This window comes from Malaclemys terrapin, chromosome 4, assembly GCF_027887155.1.
Source record: "Malaclemys terrapin pileata isolate rMalTer1 chromosome 4, rMalTer1.hap1, whole genome shotgun sequence".
In the NCBI taxonomy this organism is placed as follows: Eukaryota; Metazoa; Chordata; order Testudines; family Emydidae; genus Malaclemys; species Malaclemys terrapin.
Genome location: NC_071508.1, coordinates 36,735,434 through 36,757,134, shown reverse-complemented (window position 1 = coordinate 36,757,134; position 21,701 = coordinate 36,735,434). Strand labels below are relative to the sequence as shown.

At 47.2% G+C, this 21,701-nt stretch overlaps 2 protein-coding genes across 2 annotated transcripts in view; one reads left to right on the top strand and one right to left on the bottom strand.

The window, feature by feature from the left end:
- Nucleotides 1-21,701, bottom strand: part of LOC128836107 (uncharacterized) — a 342,237-nt gene that overhangs the window by 259,075 nt on the left and 61,461 nt on the right. The window lies entirely within an intron of this gene.
- Nucleotides 1-21,701, top strand: part of LOC128836347 (NACHT, LRR and PYD domains-containing protein 3-like) — a 96,452-nt gene that overhangs the window by 71,986 nt on the left and 2,765 nt on the right. Inside the window, exon 10 of the mRNA XM_054026552.1 lies at nucleotides 7,136-7,324. Coding sequence (XP_053882527.1) covers nucleotides 7,136-7,324 — 189 coding nt within the window. The remainder of the gene's footprint in view (nucleotides 1-7,135; nucleotides 7,325-21,701) is intronic.

Sequence of the window (21,701 nt, the reverse complement as noted above, 5' to 3'; positions counted from 1 at the left end):
TCCTCGCTCTGGGGCAGTCCAGAGCCCACGCCTTGCTGAGTGAGTGGCTCCCAGCCAGAAGGTCCTGCTCACATGCCCAGCAGCTGGGCTCTGCAACATGGGCTAGGCAGGGCTGCTGGCCACAGGGCCAGTGGGTGCAGCCGGGCAGGACAGGCTTTTGGGTGTCATATCCCAGGGGTCTGCCCTGCTCCCCAGTGTGGCTCTAGTTCCAAACTCTGCAGTTCAGCACTTGTGGGGCCCTGCCTGTCTCCCTGGGGCCAAGCCACCTGGGACCAGTGCAGAGGCTGGGCCGGTCTCAGTCAGTATTTGCGGGGGCACCACGAGGGGCTTGGCTGGGCCCCACCAGGGAAGAGGGTCCTAAGAGGGGTATGTGGGCAGAGGGTGATTTCCCGGGCTGTGCAGTTGTCACTGCGGGGTCTGAGCAGGGGGAACTGGGCATAGGGATCTGTGGGGGAGTCTCAGCAGGGGGATGCTGGGCTTAGGGACTTTAAGGGGGGTGTTTCTGGGTGGGGAGGGTGCTAGGCAGGGGGGGCAGGATGGTGCATCGCAAGCCCACCCCCGAGGGGAAGGGGCACACTGGCAGTGTAGGGCCAGGTGGGCCAGTGTACATCTGGTGGCTGCCGGTTTGTAAACAGTGCCCTCATGCTGGGCTGGGCAGAGTGGGGCTGCCCCGCCAAGCTGTGCCCCATTGCCCCCAAGGGGGCCCACAAATATGTTTGGTACCAGGTCCAGAAAATGTTAATCTGGCCTGGTTAAGTGTACCCATGCCCAGTTTCTCACCCCAGTCTCAGCAGTGTGCTTGGTGCTTGCTCTGAGCATGCTTGTTCTATGCTGCCTACCCAGAGGGGCAGGGCTTCCCCTGATCCTGGCACACACACACGGAGGGAGCAGGACTAAGACACCCTTAGAAATGCAACCCCTCCAAAACCTGACTCACATGAGGGGGGTAAGAATGGGGGTCAGATACCCCAGATTCTGGCACATGAAAAGAAGGGAAGACTGGGGGGCTGACAAGCCCCCTTCCCCCTATTCTCTCTGGGCACTCTGCCACTTACCCCATGTGTCCTTCCCCCTCACCTGAGTCCTCCAGCCCCTTCATCTCTCTTACCACCCATCCCCATTTATCCCCCTCCCCTCAATGCAGTCCCAAATCCCTCTCACCCGTATTCCCCCCTTCTCCACCCCTAAAATACCCCTCCCTGCCAGCAAGTATTCATGTAACTATTTTTTTTTACAAAAATACTTTGATTACATTTCCCCAAAATAACACTCCCCAGACCTCAAGTAGGAGTTCAAACAGACTTGGGGTCAGGATCAAAGGACTACTGATTAGTCCCTTGAGCTATCCAGCTGCTGTGAAATATGAAAGACTAACAATCCAGTTAATCCTTTGTCCACACATGATCACTTTAATCCATGTAGTGTCATTTGGAAGGGGAGGCTTCTGATACTGGAATGTAGAGAAGCAAAATCTGTTTCAAAGCAAGTTTTAATTTGATTTTCTCCAGAGGGCTGGTAGGTGCCATACTCCCTGTTGGATTGACCCTCAAGCACTGGACACTCTGGTGCAATGATCTGAGCCCTGGTTTGGTCGCTCTCTGTGGGTGTGTCCACACTGCAATTAAAAACTCATGGCTGGCCTGTGCCAGCTGACTTGGGCTTATGAGGGCTGTTTAACTGCAGTGTAGATTTCCAGGCTCTGGCTGGAGGCTGGGTTCTAGGACTTTCGAGGTCGGAGGATCCCAGAGATCAGGTTGGCAGCCAGAGCCCAGAAGTCTACACTGCAATTAAACAGCCTCTCAACCCAATCCCTGGAGTCCAAATCAGCTGGCACAGACCAACCACGGGTATTTAACTTTAGTGTAGACATACCCTGTGAGCACAGAAACGCTGCTGAAATCTGCCACCTTTAAGAAAAACTGTTATTTCCCCAGAGATGGTATCTCAGGAATAACTGGTCAAACATCTAAATGTTTGGAACACGTACAGAATCCCAGGCACTCATGAGGCTCACCAACTTTCAAGGCAATCTGAATAACCCTGTGGATTTTAGAAGAGTTGAATTTTAAACAGAAACCTGGTCTAAACCTTAACTATAGCATCACCCTGCTATAACGGACCAGAAAGACAAAGGATGGGGGAAGGAAATATAATTATTTTTTCAGATGGAAAATTGAGACCCATAAAGATAGAGTGACTTACCCAAAGTCACATGGGAGAGTCTGTGGTAGAGCCAGGTTTCAGAGTAGCAGCCGTGTTAGTCTGTATCCGCAAAAAGAACAGGAGTACTTGTGGCACCTTAGAGACTAACAAATTTATTAGAGCATAAGCTTTCGTGCAGTCCACGAAAGCTTATGCTCTAATAAATTTGTTAGTCTCTAAGGTGCCACAAGTACTCCTGTTCTTTTTGCGGTAGAGCCAGGGCTTTAATCACAAGAGCCTCCTTTCTCCTGCAGACAGCTGTGCTTGTTCTCTGGTGTTTTTTGGTCTCAGAAATGTGCTTTTTGGATTGGACATGGTCTCTCTTTTCTATGGTTATGGTTTTTAAACAATAACAAACTTAACAATCAGCATTTAAAAATTAGGGCTAGTACTACTCATGAATTTTCTGACCACGATACACATGATTTGTTGAAGTGTGTCAGAAAAATTCAAAAAGCTCTGACTACTGGTCAGACCAGACTCAAACAAACATCTGAAAGCTCTGAAGAAGCAAAACAAAATCCAGGTGGGGTTGCCTGGAGGAGGAGGAGAGTGAAGGGTAGCCATCTCCTAAACATTTTTGAAATGTCAGGTGTCATTTCCAGTATATGTGATGGTCTTCAGACATTTCAAAGGCAAAATTCTGTGCAATTAGAATAATAAGAGCATTCATGGTGTTCATCTGGAGTTCTGCACTAGGAAAACTTTCTAGTGTCTCAAATTACATATTGTTAATATAGAAGTGCATCAAAACCACAAGTCCCTAAATAGATACAATTATTTGCCAATAGATGCATACCCAGCTATATTCTAAAACCCAGCATCAATTTGAGTTGATGGGGAAGGGCATAAGCAGCTCCAGGATTAACTTTGCATTCAGATTTATCGTTAAATCCGGACTGAAAACCCTTCATTTTACACATAATTTTGTTAGAAAGAAAAATCAGGTTATTCTTGCTTCTGATCTCAGTAACGATGGACTCTCATCAGGGCTGGCTCCAGGCACCAGCCAAGCAAGCTCCTGCTTGGGGCAGCAGATTCCAAGGGGCAGCATCCAATCCTTTTTTTTTTTGCTTTGCTGCTTCGGCGCCCTGCGGGTTTTTTTCTTTTTTCTTTTTGGTTGCTGCTCCAGCTGCCCTCTAGGGGGCGGTGGCGCAGAGGAGGGGAACGCCCTGTAGCAAGCCCAGCAGGGCAGCCCGTGTCCTTCCCTGCCTGCTGACCGTAGCGGCATGGAGCCCTCCCGGCAGGTGGCGCAGTGGGAGGGGCAGTGGGGCGAGCGCCCCGCTTAAGGAAGACCTGGCCGCCCCCATTCTCTCTCTCCCCCCCGCTCCCCTCCTCCCCCCGCTAGCCCGGGCGTGCACTCTGCTGCCCGGGGCACATAGGCAGTGCCGGGAGTCCCCCTGCACCCGTGCTCCGGCCGCCCTGCACAGTTGTTGTTTTTTGTTTCTTTTTTACTTTGCCGCTACGGCCGCCCCGCATGTTTATTTTTTTTTTTAAATCATCGCCACTCCAGCGGCCCCGCAGGTTTCTGTTTTGTTTTGTTTTGTTGGCTTGGGGTGGCAAAAAAGCTAGAGCCGGCCCTGACTCTCATGCCCTCTACCAATCTCAGCCAGGCCTCTGAGACCCCTGTTACACCAGAGAATCATGTTGTAATACATGACATTGTTGCCATCTTGCGATTTTATCACAAATCTCTTGATATTTGATGTTTTTCTGAAAGTCCTAGCTCCCAGAGTCATGTGACTAAGTAAAAAGCAACAGAGGGTCCTGTGGCACCTTTGAGACTAACAGAAGTACTGGGAGCATAAGCTTTCGTGGGTAAGAACCTCACTTCTTCAGATGCACATCTGAAGAAGTGAGGTTCTTACCCACGAAAGCTTATGCTCCCAGTACTTCTGTTAGTCTCAAAGGTGCCACAGGACCCTCTGTTGCTTTTTACAGATTCAGACTAACACGGCTACCCCTCTGATACGTGACTAAGTAAGACTCTCCATTTCAAAAGAAAATGAAAGCTTACTTTCTACCCTTGTGGTTGCAGAGACAGCCTGAGAACATGAACCCTAAAGTCTGAAAAATCAGAAGCCAAATAAAAGGAATTCAGTGTATTATTTTTTTTTTAAATCTCATGATTTTTAAGACAATCACATGGCTATGCTCAGTTTAAGGCTCTTTGCAGCCTGACTCGTGATTTTTGAACATTTGGCAGCATACAGTGAGTGTTTATCTTAGTGCAACATTTTGGCATCAAACTTACTATAAAATATTTTTAAAAATCTAAGTGCCGCTTTGTCTCCCCCTTTTAAAATTTTGTTATTCTGTTGTTTCTCTCTTTCCTCAGATATTTTCTTCTCTCTTTGTCACTCTCTTTTTTCCTTCAGTCTTTTGAGTGTCTGTTTACCCTCAAATTTAGCCATTTTCTTTTTCCTGCCATTCTCCCCTCACTCCATCTTCTCTGTTTTCCTTCTGCTGCTCCCTAGAGACTCCCTCCATGCTTCATTAATTCTTTCTGTCTTGCTCCCTGTATACTTATTAATTCTCCTCTGTTCCCCATATTACTTTCTAGGGGATTCCCCTATTTTCATTTACAGTTTTCCCCCACTTTCAGTGCTCTTCTTTGGAGGTCTGTCTTCCTCTGCACCATGGTGGGTATTTCCTTACCCCACCATAGCCTTATCTCTTCCATCAAAGGTATCAGAGTGTGGGAGTGTGGGGGGGTGTCTTTCCTTACTCCCTTCACGACTCCCTTCACTACCCTTCTCAGATTGCACCCTGAGGGTCCCTTCACACTTCCCCATTGGGCAGAGTGACAATATTTTTCAGGCAAAGGTGGTCTCCTTTTAATTCCAAGTGAGGTCCATTCCCCTCACATGCCCTCCCCACACTTTGGGGTCTCTTTCTCCTCACCTTCTCAGGTGTCTTCTGTCTCTATCTCTCTTTTAGCCTTTAAATCTTGTGGGGTTCTTCTTTCTGCTTCAACTTGGATGCCCTCTTCTCTTTACCCTTCCCCAAATTAGGGTTTATCCCCTAAGATTCCCAAATACACCTTTGGTGTTTTCTCTCCCCCTATTCAACCCAATCTTAGAATATCTCCTCCCATTGCAGGCTCCTCTTTCCATACCTCCAAAAACCTTGGGGGTTCTACAAACACTTACAGACTCTGGGGGCTCCCAGAGGCGTGGGGGCTTCTCTCCCTTGAACAAATTCAGGGGCCTTTTCCTCTCCCAAATGTTGGGATTTCCCTCCTGTGACACTCTACACCCCAGGGGAGTGCCCTTTAACCCCCATATTCATCATGTGTATATAACTGTGATATTGCATATAAAGCAGGCCATGTAAGGTATCTAGGGAAAGGTTATGATCTGCTGAAACCCACTGTTCCATCTACATTTTTATATCATTAATGCATATGAAATTATGAGAATTGTGTTGTATGGTTGTCACTAAAATATGCTGTGGGTTTGGGAAGCGCTCAGATACTAGCTCCCCAAAGATATAACCATTAACAGTCATTGTCCTGCAAGGGAGTTACAATTCAGTGACGCACTTGCACAAAGCCACACAGGGGAATTGCTCAACCTTGCCTGGTGACTCAGCAATGTCCACTAGAGAGGCCTGGACTTACTTTTTCTCCTCCCCCCACCTACAGCACAAGCAACAAGATCACTCAGAAGACTCCAACAGACCCCGGCCCCAGCGCCAGCCGCATTGGACCCCAATTGCACCCCAGCAATGCCACCCCAGCCCCTCTCCGTTTAAATGATATAATTGTTATCGTTTAAATGGTTAACTTTTTAAACAATATTTACATCCCTAGTATATTACTAGGTATGAGTCTGGAAGCTGGGTGTTTTCGGTTGGTGCCTTTCTCTGTGTGATTCAGGAGTGGCTCTGGGAGCATTCATGGAATCTAACTGGGTGTGGGGCTCCCCCTGTGGTTGTACTGAGTGGTAACAACACCTGGAGGGGTTTGCTGCTTGCCACCAGTAATGGCATTGTGAGAGACAACCCAGAATAGAGAGTAAGGGGACACAGAGGTCCCACAGTCACAGGTTGCACCCCTGGGGTCCTGTCACACCTCCCCTTTGGACAGAGTAACAATATTTTAAGGCAAATGAGGTGATGAAGGAGGCCATGCCAGTGACAGTTCTGGTGGACGGGGTGTCTCAACATACGTGCAAGATTTAACAGCTGTTAGGGGTGAGGAGAGCTCATGTTCGGGTATGCAGGGGGCTCACTGTGAGGCCTTGGAGGACAAAGACAGCCATACTTGTGGGTGGTCCTTGAAGTGCATATGGTCATAGCTGGCCTGCTGCCATGGTTACCCATTCAGCTGGCTGGCCGCTCCATCAGGAGCCCAGGATCTGCAGGGGGGTTACAGAAGCCATCAGAACATCTGCTTTTATAACCCCACCAGAGACTCTGGAATAGGCCCTGCCAACAGGATCACATAGTCGCCCCTTGGGGAAACCCTTTCCAGGGGGTTCTTCTCTTTGTTTCCCCCACTTTGATTCTTGGTCTCAGAGGAAGGTGGGTCTGATGCTGCCAGTGCTTTGCCTGGCTGCTGTCTCCCCTTCCCAGGCCTGACAGTCAGAGTTGGGAGCTGATGGGCTGGGGGCAGAGGCAGAGATGTGAGAGGGCTGCTCCCTGCAGGGCAGCAGCCGAGCTAGTGCCGGGGGTCGTGGAGGGGCAGGATCTCCCAGCTCCTCCTGCTCTGAGCCTGGCACAGCTGCCTGGAGAAGTGGCTCCCCCTAAAGCCTCCCTGTAGTGATGGGCCTGCTCTGATTGGATCACAGTCTGTAGCAGGACTTCTGACTCATTCTGGATGCTGATTAGTCAAGTAGAGGGGCCGGTGGGTGGGGCCACCTGTCAGAACATCTGTGATGAGCCCCATTCACACCATGATCCCCCTTCTCTACCTTTCTCTCTCCTACAGCTTGCGGAAGTCCGCTACGTGGGGGTGCGGTGTCACAGCTGCTGGTTGTGGGGATCTCGCCGCTTTTCTCAAAACCAGACAGAACCTGACAAAGTTGTACCTGGATAATAATGTTTCTCTGGGAGATTCTGGAGTGCGGCTGCTGTGTGAGGGGCTGACACACCCAAACTGTAAATTAGAGACTCTGGTGTAAGTAACATTTGGCCTCCTTTACACATTTACGGGGGTGTCCTTGTTGGAAAGTGCTCGACAGGGTGTGTAGCTGGTCTGCTCTCTGCAGTTACAAGAAGAATCTGAAAATCTAGTGTCTCTCCAGCACTTGAAGGAAGGACTCACAATATGTGCCAAGCCTGCCATGTTTGAAAATGTAAATATAAATGTAAAAATATCCTTTGAAGTGCAGCCTGCTAGGAATGGGGTTGTGTGTTTACAGTTACAAACAGGGCAGATGAGAGCAGATGCCAGTGCTGGTCTCATTCTAAAAAAACCCAAAACTGTCCTGGGAAATCTTTGGCTATTCCTTTTTCTATTTCAATGCATTTCTGCGTTTCTTCTTCTCTCAAGGCAGAAGGCCCACCCATGCCTGTGAGAGCCTGGGAAACTCTAGGGACTTCAGGCCAGATTTTCAAAAGAGCTCAACATTCAGCAGCCCCTACTATAACACTTCTGCCCAGATTTTCAAAACACCTGCACCCTAGAAGATGAGCTCTCCTGAAAATCTGCCCCAAAAGCACCAGTAGAATGATCAGCAAAACCAACCTCCTTTTGCAGCAGTTGTTCACCACGGGGGGTAAATGCCACTAACCTCTAATGTCCACACCCCCCATTCTTTCCCAAGAACATCAGATTTGCTGCCTGGAGGGCTGAGGTGCTTCTGCTGTTATCTGTCCCCACCAGAAACAAGGCTTCAAAGAGCCGCCTGGCAGCATATAGATGGATACGACTCATCTCAGGGCTTGTTGTTTTCTTCTTTTATTCCGACCATCAGTGATGTTTAGCCTCTTCCTTCTCTCTTGGTGATGAGCAGGTGCCACTCCCCATTACGCACCCTCCAGAGGAGAGAAGTCACTAGCTGCACTCAAAGACCCCTTGGGTCAGTAATTTCCCTTCTCAGAGCAACCACCACCACATCCACTTTCCTTTCCTCTCCCTTGCTGTAAGAGTCACCACTGGACTTCACTTCTCCTGCTCAGTGCGACTGCAGCTTCCTGTCCCCTCCTGAGGAGTGAGACCTACAGCTCACTGGTTCCTCACTGCAATAGGTGACAGGAGATGCAGCCATTCCAGGACCCTTCAGTGGCAATCAGTGACTGGTAGTTCTTCTTCCCATCCCACGGTCCTGCAGAGAATCTTATCGTAGTGATGGTGGCTCCTCTCCCTTGTGGTAGCTGCCCCTTCTCTCCCCCATATGGTGTAGGATGGTGGGGGATAAGTAACTTACTGTTGGTGGGATGGAGAGGGAAGACACACTTCTGTGTTGCTTTGACAGATCTGCTGTGAGATCTACTATCCCATTAAATAGTCTCCACATGGAACTGATGGAAGCTCCATCACTTGGAACATCTTAATTCTCCACTAGACAACTCACTGGAACACATGTTGTAGAGAGCAATCCTGCACTGGAAGTGGGAGGTACTAGGTTAACTAATAGGGGTGGCATGTGAGCCTGGTTCAGTGCCCCTTCCTACCCATCCCCCTTACATTTTGGCTGTAATGTACTGCAGAGAATGGGGTTTCCGAAGAAAGTGGAAGTGACAGCTCACTCCCCACCATCACCCGCCAACCCTTGACAGCAGCCACAAAAAGACATATAAGGTCTGCGTATCACCGACCAGGCAAGTTGCTGGTTATTAGGAGCAGGTGATGTACTGCCCAAAGGTTAATTTTAGATTGGATTTAACAGACAAAGGTGTGTGGAGTGTTGGGGGAACTTGATATACTTTCAGAAAGGTCTGTATCCCATAGCAAGACTGTGGGTGGGGAGAAGAGAATGAGAGGAAGGAAAGAGGAATTGAGAAATAAGGGTGTAGTGTGAGGGACGAGAGAGAGCTCACACAGAGATCAGAGACCAGAATGGGGCATTGACAGATGAGCAGCTTTGCCCAGCCAGGAGACAGAACTTCTTACAAATGTGATTTAAGGATAGTGTATTGTTTGTAACCCAAAATGTTTAGCTTGGTGAGCTGGGAATTTGCATAGTCCTAGGCCCAGCCAAGTGATAAAAGATAAGCTGAATGTGGGACAGCTGAGGGCTTGTCTACATTACCCGCTGGATCGATGGGCAGCGATCGATCCAGAAGGGGTCGATTTATCGTGTCTAGTCTAGACACAATAAATCGACTTCCGAGCACTCTTCCGTCAACTCTGGTACTCCACCAGGGTGAGAGACACAGATGGAGTCGACGGGAGAGCATCAGCCGTTGACTTACCACAGTGAAGACACCACAGTAAATAGATCTAAGTACGTCGACTTCAGCTACGTGTTTAACTATAACTTATATCGATCCCCTCCCCCCAGTGTAGACCAGGCCTGATATAACACCACATCCTTGAGCTGTCATAGCATTTGGGATCAGTGCAGCTCCCTTCACTGGGCTTGTGAGATCTACTATCCCAACTCCTACCCCTTCCTGCTTCCTTACACCATAGAGGAAAGTCAAGAGGGTCTTGTGCTTACCTAAGTTACAGAATCAATTACAGAAGGCAAAGGATCCCCTGAGGACTGGGTCTGCAACAGCCAATCTCTATGGCATTTTTTGTCATTTTTGAGGGGGTCCAGATTTTGGGGTCTTATCCTGGAACAATGGGACCAGCACAGTGAGTCTTTCCACAGAACTGGTTTGGAGAATAACAGGACGTGTAGGAACCAGCTGCTTATTCTGCTGCTGCTGGAAAGTTCCCATCTTGGGTTATTCTTACAGAAGCACTTGTGACTCTTGTGCACTGTGCATTTGGGCCCTGTCTCCTTGTGCACTGGCCAGGAAATAGATCTCAACCCTTTGCACATTATCCTGTCCAAGGGGGAAGAACAAAGCAAAACAGGTCTCATTGCTTTATCATTCTCCTCCCCCAAGGAAGGAGGCACCCATGGCTTGGCCAATTATCCAAATGCTCGGTTTACACATCAGAATAGCCCGGTGTGCACCGCTGCCCAAACCACTGATCCTGGCTTCTCCCCTCTCCCCAAATTGGTACCTTTCTGTGAAGCTGTAAAAACATATTTACAGTAACTCCTCGCTCAATGTTGTAGTTATGTCCCTGAAAAATGTGATTTTAAGCGAAACGATGTTAAGTGAATCCAGTTTTCCCAAAAAGAATTAATGTAAATGGGGAGGTTAGGTCTCAGGGAATTTTTTTTCACCAGACAAAAAACTATATTATATATATACACACACATTATAAGTTTTAAACAAACAATTTAATACTTTAGCACAGCAATGATGATTATGAAGCTTGGTTGAGGTGGTGAAGTCAGAGGGTGGAAGAGAGTGGGATATTTACCAGGGAATGCCTTACTGCTAAATAATGAACTGGCATTCGGCTGAGACCTCAAGGGTTAGCACATTGTTGTTAATGTAGCCTCACACTCTACAAGGCAGCATGAATGGAGGGAGGGGAGACAGAATGGCAGACAGAGACACATACCCTGTGTGTGGGAGAGAGAGAGAGATGCGCATTGCCCCTTTAAGTACACTGACATCACTGTAAGTACATTGCCTTTTTAAGTAGATCAGGAAGTTGAGACAGCAGCTGCGGCGGGAATATCTCTCAGTCCTGAGCCCTGTCCTGTCACCACCCTGCTCTATATGGAGAAGGGGTAAGCGGGGGGCAAGAGCAGGGGGGAGGGGGACACCCTGACATTAGCCCCCTCTTCCCCTCCCCCCCACAGCAAGCAGGAGGCTCCCGGGAACAGCTCCAAGGCAAAGGGCAGGAGCAGCACATGGCAGTGTGGGGAGGGACAGCTGAACTGCTGGCAATTGCTAGCTTTCTGGGCGACTGCTGCACAGGGAACTTAGGGGAATGGGGAGCTGATAGGGGAGCTGCCAGTGCACCCTGGTTCCAAGCCCCCACGAGCTAGTTCCAATGGGCTGCTCTTTCTGCAAGCAGTGGACAAAGCAAGTGGCTGCCAAACAACATTATAAGGGAGCATTGCACAACTTTAAACGAGCATGTTCCCTAATTGATCAGCAATGAAACAAAGTTAACCGGTTTCAGAGTAGCAGCCGTGTTAGTCTGTATCCGCAAAAAGAAGAACAGGAGTACTTGTGGCACCTTAGAGACTAACAAATTTATTAGAGCATAAGCTTTCGTGGACTAGTTAACCGGGACTACTTTAAGTGAGGAGTTACTGTACATCTTCTGATACTTACCAGCAGGGGCATCATTTCCTATGGGGCAGTTGCCTCTGCTCCCTGCCAGACTTTCCATAGGTCTATAGGCTCCATTATGTCTTCTACTCCCTGCCTCTGTAGGACATAATATAACCACATATAATGTTCTATAAGCTGACACAACTTTACCCCCCACCCCCTGAATTTTTCTGAGATGAGGTCCCTGCTGACTAGCCCTGCTGTGTAAGTTCCCACAAGGGCTGCCTCAGACTTTCCACAACACACTAAGGATTTGGTTATCCTGTTGATAAAGGGTGGCCTGTGTTTTCAGGGTGTGCCTGATGACAGACTGTTGCATGAACTGGAAAAAACAGGGGAAGAGCAAAGCTGTGAGAATGACTTTTTTTTATTATGTCCTCCAGGCTAATAACCTCTGGACAATTTAAGAATGTCATTTAAGGTCTAATCTGTCAACACTCCATAGATTCTGTTCTATGTGCACTGAAGTAGGGTAGTTTTGATTTTAGCTGCAAGAAGTGAATCCACATCTGAACTGGTAGTATGCTCATCTAGATAGATCAAGGGAGAACAGCAGACTGAAAGGCCTGGAGACTAAAGGCAGCATCTGGTGACAATGTATTTACTTGTAGTGTCTGGTCATAAGATGCAGAGATTCTCAGGTGCTTACTCTATAGATCTCTTCTATCTGCTGGGATTTATAGATAGATCTCATTGAATATGCTCTGAGGTTTGACAGCAGTGTCTTTCGAGCCTTCCTGTAGGCTTCTAGATTAGCAAATCTGACCCATCTGGAGATGATTGCCTTAGAAGTTTTTTGACACCTTTGTTCTTTCCAACACAAGAGAGGAACAAGGCCTCAGATTTTGTCCTGCACAGGGAAAATCTGATGGTCCTGTAGGCATGCAGACACATGCAGACAGAGCCAGCTGAACTCGTTAGAATGGTAGGTTTAGGAGAGAGGTGTTTTGATGGACATGACAAGGAGAACTCCATTAGGCCGGAATCCTGGAATAGTTCCGAGTGCCACTTTGTTAAAAGCTGAAGAAAAGGGGATTTATTAGATAACACAGTTAACTCAGTGACCCTTCTGGTGCAGTTGATTGGAATTGTCTCAGTTCAGGGAACTGTACCATTATTTCCCCTCAATGATCCATCAAGGGCACCCCCTTTTAGGCTTCCAACCCATGTCTCTTTCCTTTCTGAGTGGGATATTTTCAGGTTGCACAGTTCCCTGCCGTCACTGTGTTATTCCCAGCAAACAAGTCTGCCTAAGCAGTCCTGCTTTGCTCCTCTCCTCAGAGACAATACACAGCGTAATGGCCCCAGTTATAAGTTACCATGCAGTTCTGTCTGAGCAAGCATATTTTATTCTGAAGGTAAAAGCACTACAGAGAAAATATATTACAAATAATTAAAGAACCTACATGCATGCTAATAAGCCTAACAGAGATCACCCCTTCCAATATGGGCTCTGGCAGGAGCAGTCCTTCAAAACCTCACCCAGGGTTTTTTCTGTGCTTTCAAGTTTACCACACCCTTTGCTCAGAATGAGAACTCCATCTTATGGGGCCTCAGTAGGCCAAGTCCTTCCAACCTTCCCTAAGGATTGAGACCCTCCATGGACTAGAGGTCCTAGCCGTTTGGTGGACCAGAAAGAAGGCCGTGTCTCAGTTTAAACACAAGTTATTTATCCCAAAGACCTTTCTTTGTCTGTGGATCCCTGGAGAATCCAATTTGAACTAGTATATGCAAACCTCTGCAGAAGGTGTTTTCAAACAGCTGCTGACCAGATAAACTACATTAGCATACCCCATCCCCCTAGCAAAGTTATATGCAATCTTCATAGTAACACCAACAATTGCACTTTAATACAATGGACCCCAAAGGTATTAAATTTAATTCAGTAAAGTTTATCTTCATTCAATAAGATTTGTCCATGGTATTACAGGAATGTCACTACTTTAAAAAGCAACATATCTTAAATGGAAGTATAGGGATGAGGTAGCCACTGATACAAAGAGCTATTCCATTAGATGTTGCAGAACCAAGTTAAGTGTCCAGCTGCTGATAGGAGCTTCCAACTGGATAAGAAAGTTTACACAGCCTTTTGAAATCTGGCAATGTGAAGGTGAAATACCAAACTATCTTTACTAGGAGAAATCCTTCAAACTCCCAAGGAGCTACTTGTACTCAAAAGGTGCTGAGGCTAAAATCTTGGATGGAAACCACCAAACAAAAGTCGATGAGAGTTTTTGGAAAGACCTGATTTGGAATTCTAATAGCATTGAACTCCCCAGCATCAGAAGACTGTCCACATACAGTAGTAGACTCTGCAGGAGGAGTCTTTTCTGGTGTGAGAATTAAAATCCACCTACTGATAAAAGAAGTCAAACTGCTGCTGGTTCACCCTCTCTAACTGCAAACTGACTAGCAAACCAAAGCCTCCGTGGCAAGCCTGGTACCTGGTCTGATTAGTAGCAGCATGTCAGAAAACAACAAGAGATAGCAGAGGATCAGAACCAGGAAAAGTGCTTCAATTCCTTAAATGTTTATACCTTTTCAGAGGAAATCTTCTAGTCCGGAGCACCCCTTCAAATTGCCCCCTGGAAGCCCAAAGTTCCTGTTTAATGTAAAGATGAGGGAGTAAACATCTAAGTCATAATCACTAGACCCAGTGAAAGAAAAAAGACCCATGAGAGGAATCAGAGGACAAGAAGAACAGTCCCTCATCCTTGGGGAATAAGGAATCAGAAAAGTTTAGGCCTGGTCTACACTACTAAATCGATCTAAGTTATGCAACTCAGCTACTTGAATAACATAGCTGAAGTTGACATTCTTAGATCTACTAACCGTGGTGTCTTCTCTGCGATGAGTTAATGGCTCATGCTCCTCGGTCGACTCTGCCTGCGCCTCTCGCTCTGGTGGAGTACCGAAGTCAATGGGAGAGGGCTCGGAGGTTGATTTATCGCATCTAAACTAGACGCGATAAATTGACCCCTGCTGGATCAATCGCTTCCCATCAATCCAGCGGGTAATGTAGACAAGCCCTTAGTCTCATCTGAGAACATGTACAGTAACATAACACACAATCACTATAATGCATTTTTTTTTACTGTGATCTCAGGAATGTGTGTCTGCTTACATCCATGTTCAGGTGAACTGCATGCTGTGCTATTTACCCCATGGGGAAGTAGGAGGTCAGAGTTAAGGGTTGGATTATAGTGTGACTATGAGGAATACGGTGTGAGTGTATTGTGTTATTCATAGTGGTATCAATGACTATTAATCAATGACAGTGAATAATCATTGGGCCAAGGGCAGACAGGGAGAATGACTCTATTGCCTAAAGGTTGTTCTGGGCACTCAGCTAGGATGTGGGAACTCTAAGTTCAAGTCCCTACTCCACTAGCTATTTAATTATTTATAAAAATTGGAACATCAACAGGAGAGATTGAGAAAGCCCCACACCAGAATATCTCATAGTCCCAAATTCAAATCCATTCTCCATTGTGGGTGGGGGGAACTGCATCTGGGACTCATGGATTACACTGGACTAACACTTATCAAAGAGGGCACCACCAGCACTTCCGCCACCATTTTGTGATTCTACTCCTCCCTTGCTATTGTTAAAAGTGCCTGAAATCAAAATGAAAATTTTTGAATCAGGTGAAAATGAAATGTTTCCACTTGAATTTTTTTTCTGAATTTTTTTAACTCATCAAAAATTTTGAAAAGTTTCATTTTCAACTAATCAAAACTTTATTTTATTTTTTGAAGTTGCCAGCAAACTGAAAAATCCATTCTTTGCCCTAGCCTGCACAACAGCCTGCATTTATCTGGGGGGATAACTTGGACCCTGAGATCATAAGTCCAAACTATGAAATATATTAAAAGGAGCACTCTCTGGGATTCACTGTGAATCCCTTCATTTTACAAGCCTTGTAAACCCATCTCTTGCCATGGCATGTGGGTCTGATACAGGGAAGGGAGGAAGATCATTTCTCATACACCCAGAAAGCCTCTCTGGGAGCATGGAAAAGAGACAAACTGGGAGGGGCACATTTGATCATCAGCAATACACATAGCTGGGAATTTGACTCTGAGGGTATGTCTGTGGTGTATTTTGGAGCCTGTGCAGACAGCTCTTTGAAGGTGGGGCTCCGGCTCTGAAGCCTAGAGTTTTACATGAATGCAACACTGGATCCCACTCCCAAAGAGTCTGGGAAGAAACAATAACATAATTCTCCAGAACCAGCTGTAAAAATATATAATAAATGAGCAAATAGAATAAATATTAATATGTTTCCTACAAGAAGGGCTTGATCTCCTCACCTGCTCCCTGATGGACCTTCAGGCAAAACCTGCAGCACCAACACACCTGAGAAACTCAGCCCTGGCAAGGAATTTGTCATTGAGAGCCTGGTTGGGAAGGCAGTGTTGGAAACACCTGGGGTAGAACCTTGGTCCTAGCACTGAGAGATACAATCCTGCTGCTACCTGGGAGACATTCTTCACATAAAAAAAGGAATTTACTAATCAATGACCTTGGTTCAAAGTGATGTGTTTGTGGGGATAGGGGAGGGAATGGCCTGTACTACTATTTGCGCTTGTGTAGTGAAAGAGGCTGTTGTCTGTAGGACCCTGGCTCATTTGTTGAAGAGGTTGGAAGATGTGTACATATTACTGGGATGGGTGGGCCTAGGCCTGCCCAAAACTAGAATTCCACCCCCATAATCAAGAGGGCGAGACCACAGAGCCCAGAAGGACGTGAATACAGGGGACACCGAATGAAAAACAAGGACAGGAGTAAAGGTCATATGTACAAAATGAGGGATCCAGAAGGGAACACAGCAGAGAACCCCAGGCAGTGCTCACCACTCCTCAAAGGAGTCCAAGGAGCCAGTGGACGCTGTTCAGAGGAACTGCCCAGAGATGTGAGGCAACATGGGACCGGAAACAGACCTCACAGTCTCAGTGCACTCCCTTGTCCCTGGTCTGAGGAGGGCCAGGAGGAGGATAACAAGGAGATCTCCCTTTGTGGCACCATGGATGGGATGTGAAAATACAGGGCGGGAGGAGTCAAAGTGCAGGAGGAGGCAGAAGAGGGGCTGCAGCCTGAGGCACTCAGTGTGGATGTGTGCCAGGGTCTCTCTCTTGTGGCAAAAGAGTCAGGTGTGCCCTCTGTGAACCATGCTAACCACCCACCATGGTCACAGCTCTATGGAGGAGCCACTAGCTGAGATATGTGATGGGCTGTGGCACTGGGGTGAAGTACGGCTCCCTGCCCTCCATAGGTGGCAGCTGGTCCCACCACTTGGTGTCAGGGAGGGAACTGAGAGCAGGGTGTGGAGCATGAGCGCGTAGAGATGTTCACGGGGTGCAGTTCAGAGATGGAATTGCTAGATCATGTTCAGCCTGCTCAGAAAACATGTGGGGGCAACTGGGGAGGCTCCTGGGGGAGGGCCCTGATGACAAGCTCTGAGGCGGTCCCCATTCTTCTGCAGCAGAGCGAGCAGGGCCTCCTGCATGACAGGGGGAGCACCTTGCTCCCCAGGGACTTGGCCCAGACGATGGCAAGGTCCAGGCCAAGGACGTCTCAGAACATTCAGTAGAACTCCAAGGTCAGCCTGTCGATGGCTGGAGATTGGTTGGTCGGCATCAGAGGCAGGGTTTTCCAGCACTTGGCCAGAGTAAGAAGACGCTCCAGCTGATCCCAGTTGCCCATGCTGACCAGAGGGAGTTCATCCAACAGGACCCTACACGTGTGAGCCTCAGTTGGATCCAGGGAGAAGAAGTTGGTGTAGAAAGCCCTTGTCTTTTCCTGCATCTCCACCAGATCCATTAGAGGGGTGCTGTCCTCCTCCAGGAGGCAGGTGACATGCTTTATGGCACCTCTCTTCTCCAGGCATAGATGAAGTGGGGGCTGCAATCCATCTGCCAAAGGAGCTAGAAACATGACCAAACAAAAGTGCTTTGGGCCTGATGGTTGTCGATGGCCTGGAGCTTGTCCTGCTTTTCCTGACACTCCCTGCTGAGGGATGGATCCCTGGGACAAACAGACATGCACCAGCTCCAAAACCTCCCACTCTGACTGCTGTATTATCATATCTTGCCTTCAACTGGCCACCTGGGTGTAGACGTGGTGAAAGAGCCCAGCGTACACCTTCTTCATGTCCCAACACCGCAGCGCTGAGGGAAAGGCATGTCCCTGCCCCGCCAGCCAGAACTCTCAGAAGGATACTACAAAGCCCACTCCTCCAACAGGCTCTTGTTAAAATGCCAGTAGGAGGGCCTGGCCACTCAGGTGTTAAAACGACCATCACAGCCACCATGTGGTAGTCTGAAAAGGGGACTGTCCATGGTAGATGGTAAAACAGGAGACATAGATTTGGTCCAAGCAGGAGTGCCAAGACTAAGACTCCTCCACCCAGACATAGGTAATGGTGGTGGAATCATCCAGGTCATGATTGTGCCAGTCAATGTGTTCCTGTTATCTTTGGGGACTATGTTGGTATCGAGGTGTTCTGGTACCACCCTTCTGGAATGTGGTGTGTTTGGTGCCTAGCACTTCTTAGGAATGTGTATTTCTGCAATATGAGCCCTCTTCTTGCCAGATTCTGTGGGCCTGCCTCTAGTTCACAGCCTGACTTTGCTTTGTATTAGCAAAGCTTTCACCACTACTTTAGCCCAGACTCAGGCTTCTGATACAAGGGGCTTATGTCTCAAGCTCCCGTCCTACTACATCAACATGAGTGAAATAACAACAGGTTGAAAAATCAGTAGTCAGTGTACACAAAAATGCCTGCCTCTCCCTGGTTGCTCAGATGGAGCCTGCATTTAATCTCTCCTCACCCATAATGTAGAGGAACTTCTATCCCTTTCCTATCACTGTCTTGACTTTCTCCTCTCCACGTTTATTTCCTTTGATAAAAGAAGGGCTGGATTGTAAATAGTTTGAGAACCACTGATCTAATGAATGAATCATGATTCATACCCTCACATAGAACTTATACTACTTTTTAGGGTTGATGGGTTACAGATATGCATATTAAAGAACTTGTAATTTATTCAAATAAGGTTATAAGCAACAAAATCACAGTAAACATACTATGGGATTGGTTTAGCCTTTTCTAAGAAGCAGCACTTCCCTGATCCGCCAACCACCACATCTCTGCCAGAGACTAGAAAGAGCTCCCGAAATACTCCTCCTCTTCCTCCAGATGCCTCCTGCCATCCACTCCCTCCTGTCTCCCACATTGCCCTGCAACCCATTTTCCTGCACCCCTTAAATCTGCCTCCTTCTCTCCCCCATTTCCCTGATCCCCCTCACTTACTCCATCTACTTTTGGCCATGTCCTTGAAGCTCCTCACAGTCCTTATGTCCTGTCTAGCCCCCGAACCAAAGTGGCAGCCATTTTGCTGTGGGCATGGCTTCCATCTAATTGAAAACAGTGGGAGGTGGCAGCCAACTTTATCAAGGGCAGCCTCGCTTCCACGAGTAGATGGATTGTAGGGAAATGGCAGCCATTGTTATAAATATAGAGGGAAGGGTAGCAAACTTTATGATTGTAGTAGCATAAAACCCCTCCTTGGCAGCTCTACTGGATTGGTTTACCTGTAACCTTGTTGGCACCTGACCTGAAGAGCCAATGAGGAAAGAAGATACTTTCAAATCTGGCGGGGGGGAGGGGGGGGAAGGAATTTGTTGTTGTTCTCTTTTGTTGTTCCCTCTCCGGACGGAGGGAGAAGCCAAGCTGGTACAACATCATCTGAAAATATAAGTAGGGCAAGGAAATGCGGTAGGTTATCTTTTGTTTTAGCTTGTGAATTTTCCTATGCTACAGAGGTACTTTTATTTTTGTTTTTGTAACTGTGAAGCTGAGCCAGAGGGGCATCCTCTGTGTTCTAAATCTTTTTATTACCCTGTAAAGTTACCTTCCATCCTGATTTTGCAGGTGTGATTCTTTTATTTTTTTTCTTTATAAAGTTCTTCTTTTAAGAACCTGATTGATTTCAGTGTCCTGAAGACAAAGGGTCAGGTCTGTGCTCACATTGCTAAAGAAATTGGTTGGTTTATTATTCTCAAGCCTCCCCAGGAAAGGGTGTGAAGGGGCTTGGGGGGATATTTTGGGGGATAGGAATTCCAAGTAACCCTTCGCTGAATTTTTGTGTAAATCACATGGTGGCAGGAATACTGACCAAGAACAAGGAAAGGAACTTATGCTTTGGGGAAGTTTTAACCTAAGCTGGTAGAATATAAGCTTAGGGCAACTTTAATGTAGGTCCCCACATCTGTACCTCAGAGTTCAGAGTGTGTGTGTGTGGGGGGGGGGGGAGTATCCTGACATGGTGGCAGTAGTGGGATCATTTTAAACCAAAAGCACTCAGGATTTTAAAAGAACACATTTTTGCTTTTTGGCTGCTTAAAAACCAAGGAGAGTTTGGGGTTTTTTTTGTTTTTTTTTAAGGAACAAATTTTTTTTTTCAGCCTCATTGGCAATAATATGAGATGATGGCCAGTTTCAATAAGGGAAAATTTGTGAGTGTTCGCCTTTCATCATGTTTTCAAGTACAGGGGTGGGAAAATGCAAACTCTAGTGATTTTAGCACAACTCTTCCATGTGGTCCAGTTACTAGTGAGCCACGCTGGGTAAGGTGGGTTACGCTAGCACATCCCTTTCCTTAGAACAGGACTGTCAAGCTGTCTGGGGGGACTTAGGAGCGTAGGCACCCCCCAAGAGACATGTCACTCACCGAAGTCGATTTGCATCCCAGATCTCACACCAAAGATGCTGGCAGCCAATCCTATAGTAAGCTATTTAAAGATTTATTAGTAAGGGTATGTCTACACAGCAGTGTAAGCCCAGACTCAAGCCTAACCCCCTTGTGTCCACACACCAATTGTGTTAATTTAGGGCTTTAACCTAGGGTCACAGGACCCTGCAAGGCTGGAGGGTCCGAGCCAGTGTTAAGATGGACCTCGGGTCTGACTCCTATTGCTTTCCTGTGTGCATGTGGCCCTGGCTTGACTTGGTCCCAGAAGTCCTCCAGATGTTTCCTGGGGCATCATGTGCAGAGGTGCCCAGGCAGTGTGCACTGTGAGGGTGGGGAGTGGGAGTCAGCCCCAAAACTTCCTCACAGACTCCCGGGGATCCCTTGTCCCTGCCTCACAAGGTGTGGTGGGGACATAGATAAGGGATCCCTGGGATTTGGTGGAGCACAGAGCACCCCAAGCCCTGGGGATAAACTTCACCATTCTGCAGCCAGCCTGAGATGGGTGGGCGTTTTCCCTCTGAAAAACTTGTTTTTGTCAAACATAAAAACAAACCAACAAAAATAAATAAAAAACAAACAAACAAAAACAGCTTAATTGAATATTCTGTTTTAAAAATTAAGAATGGCAAAGTTTCATTTGACTAGTTCGACAGCCCTGGAGACTGATGTTCTCATTAGCCTTAGAACAGAAGCACATCGGCATTTTCCTGTCAGTGTGATTCAGCCCAGAGGCAGAGAGATTAGATTAGATTAGATGGTAGTTCAATGTAAAGCTTTCACAAACAGCAGTCATTCTACTGAGATAGCCACCAAAGGAGCTAATTATGCAGTTTATGTACTCATGGGTTCCTTATGGGCAGCTGATCCCATCAATAGCATCATCACAGTTAGGAAATAGGGTGGGCAGTAGAGTTTTCCCACAGTGCAACACATTTGTAGGGCTAGAGTGTCGACATTGGGGTGGGGGAGAGGGAGATGTGCTTGGTACTCTGGGATCGGGTTACTTTGACTTGGGTCTGTGCACTGTAGCGTGGACAACAGAGCCCTGGATTTGAGCACTGGTCAGAAAATTCTTAATTTAGGGTTAAAATGCAGTGTAGATGCTCAATTCAGGGTTTTCTGACACAGATCTGTTGACTCAAGTCCCACTAGCCCTAGGCTTACATTGCGGTGTAGACATACCCCAAGAAAAATAAATGAGTTATTCAGGGGTTAAAGTGGGTAAAAATATGTGTACAAGTGAGTTATGGTCTATAATTTCAAAAGGTAGCAGATATGGAGGTCATCAGATCACAGAACAGGGAACCAAATTGAGCATGTTACAATTAAACGCAAATGGAGAAGAACATATTATAAATGATCTGGAGAAAGGGGTAAACAGCGAGGTGGCAAAATTTGCAGATGATACAAAACTGCTCAAGATAGTTAAGTCCAAAGGA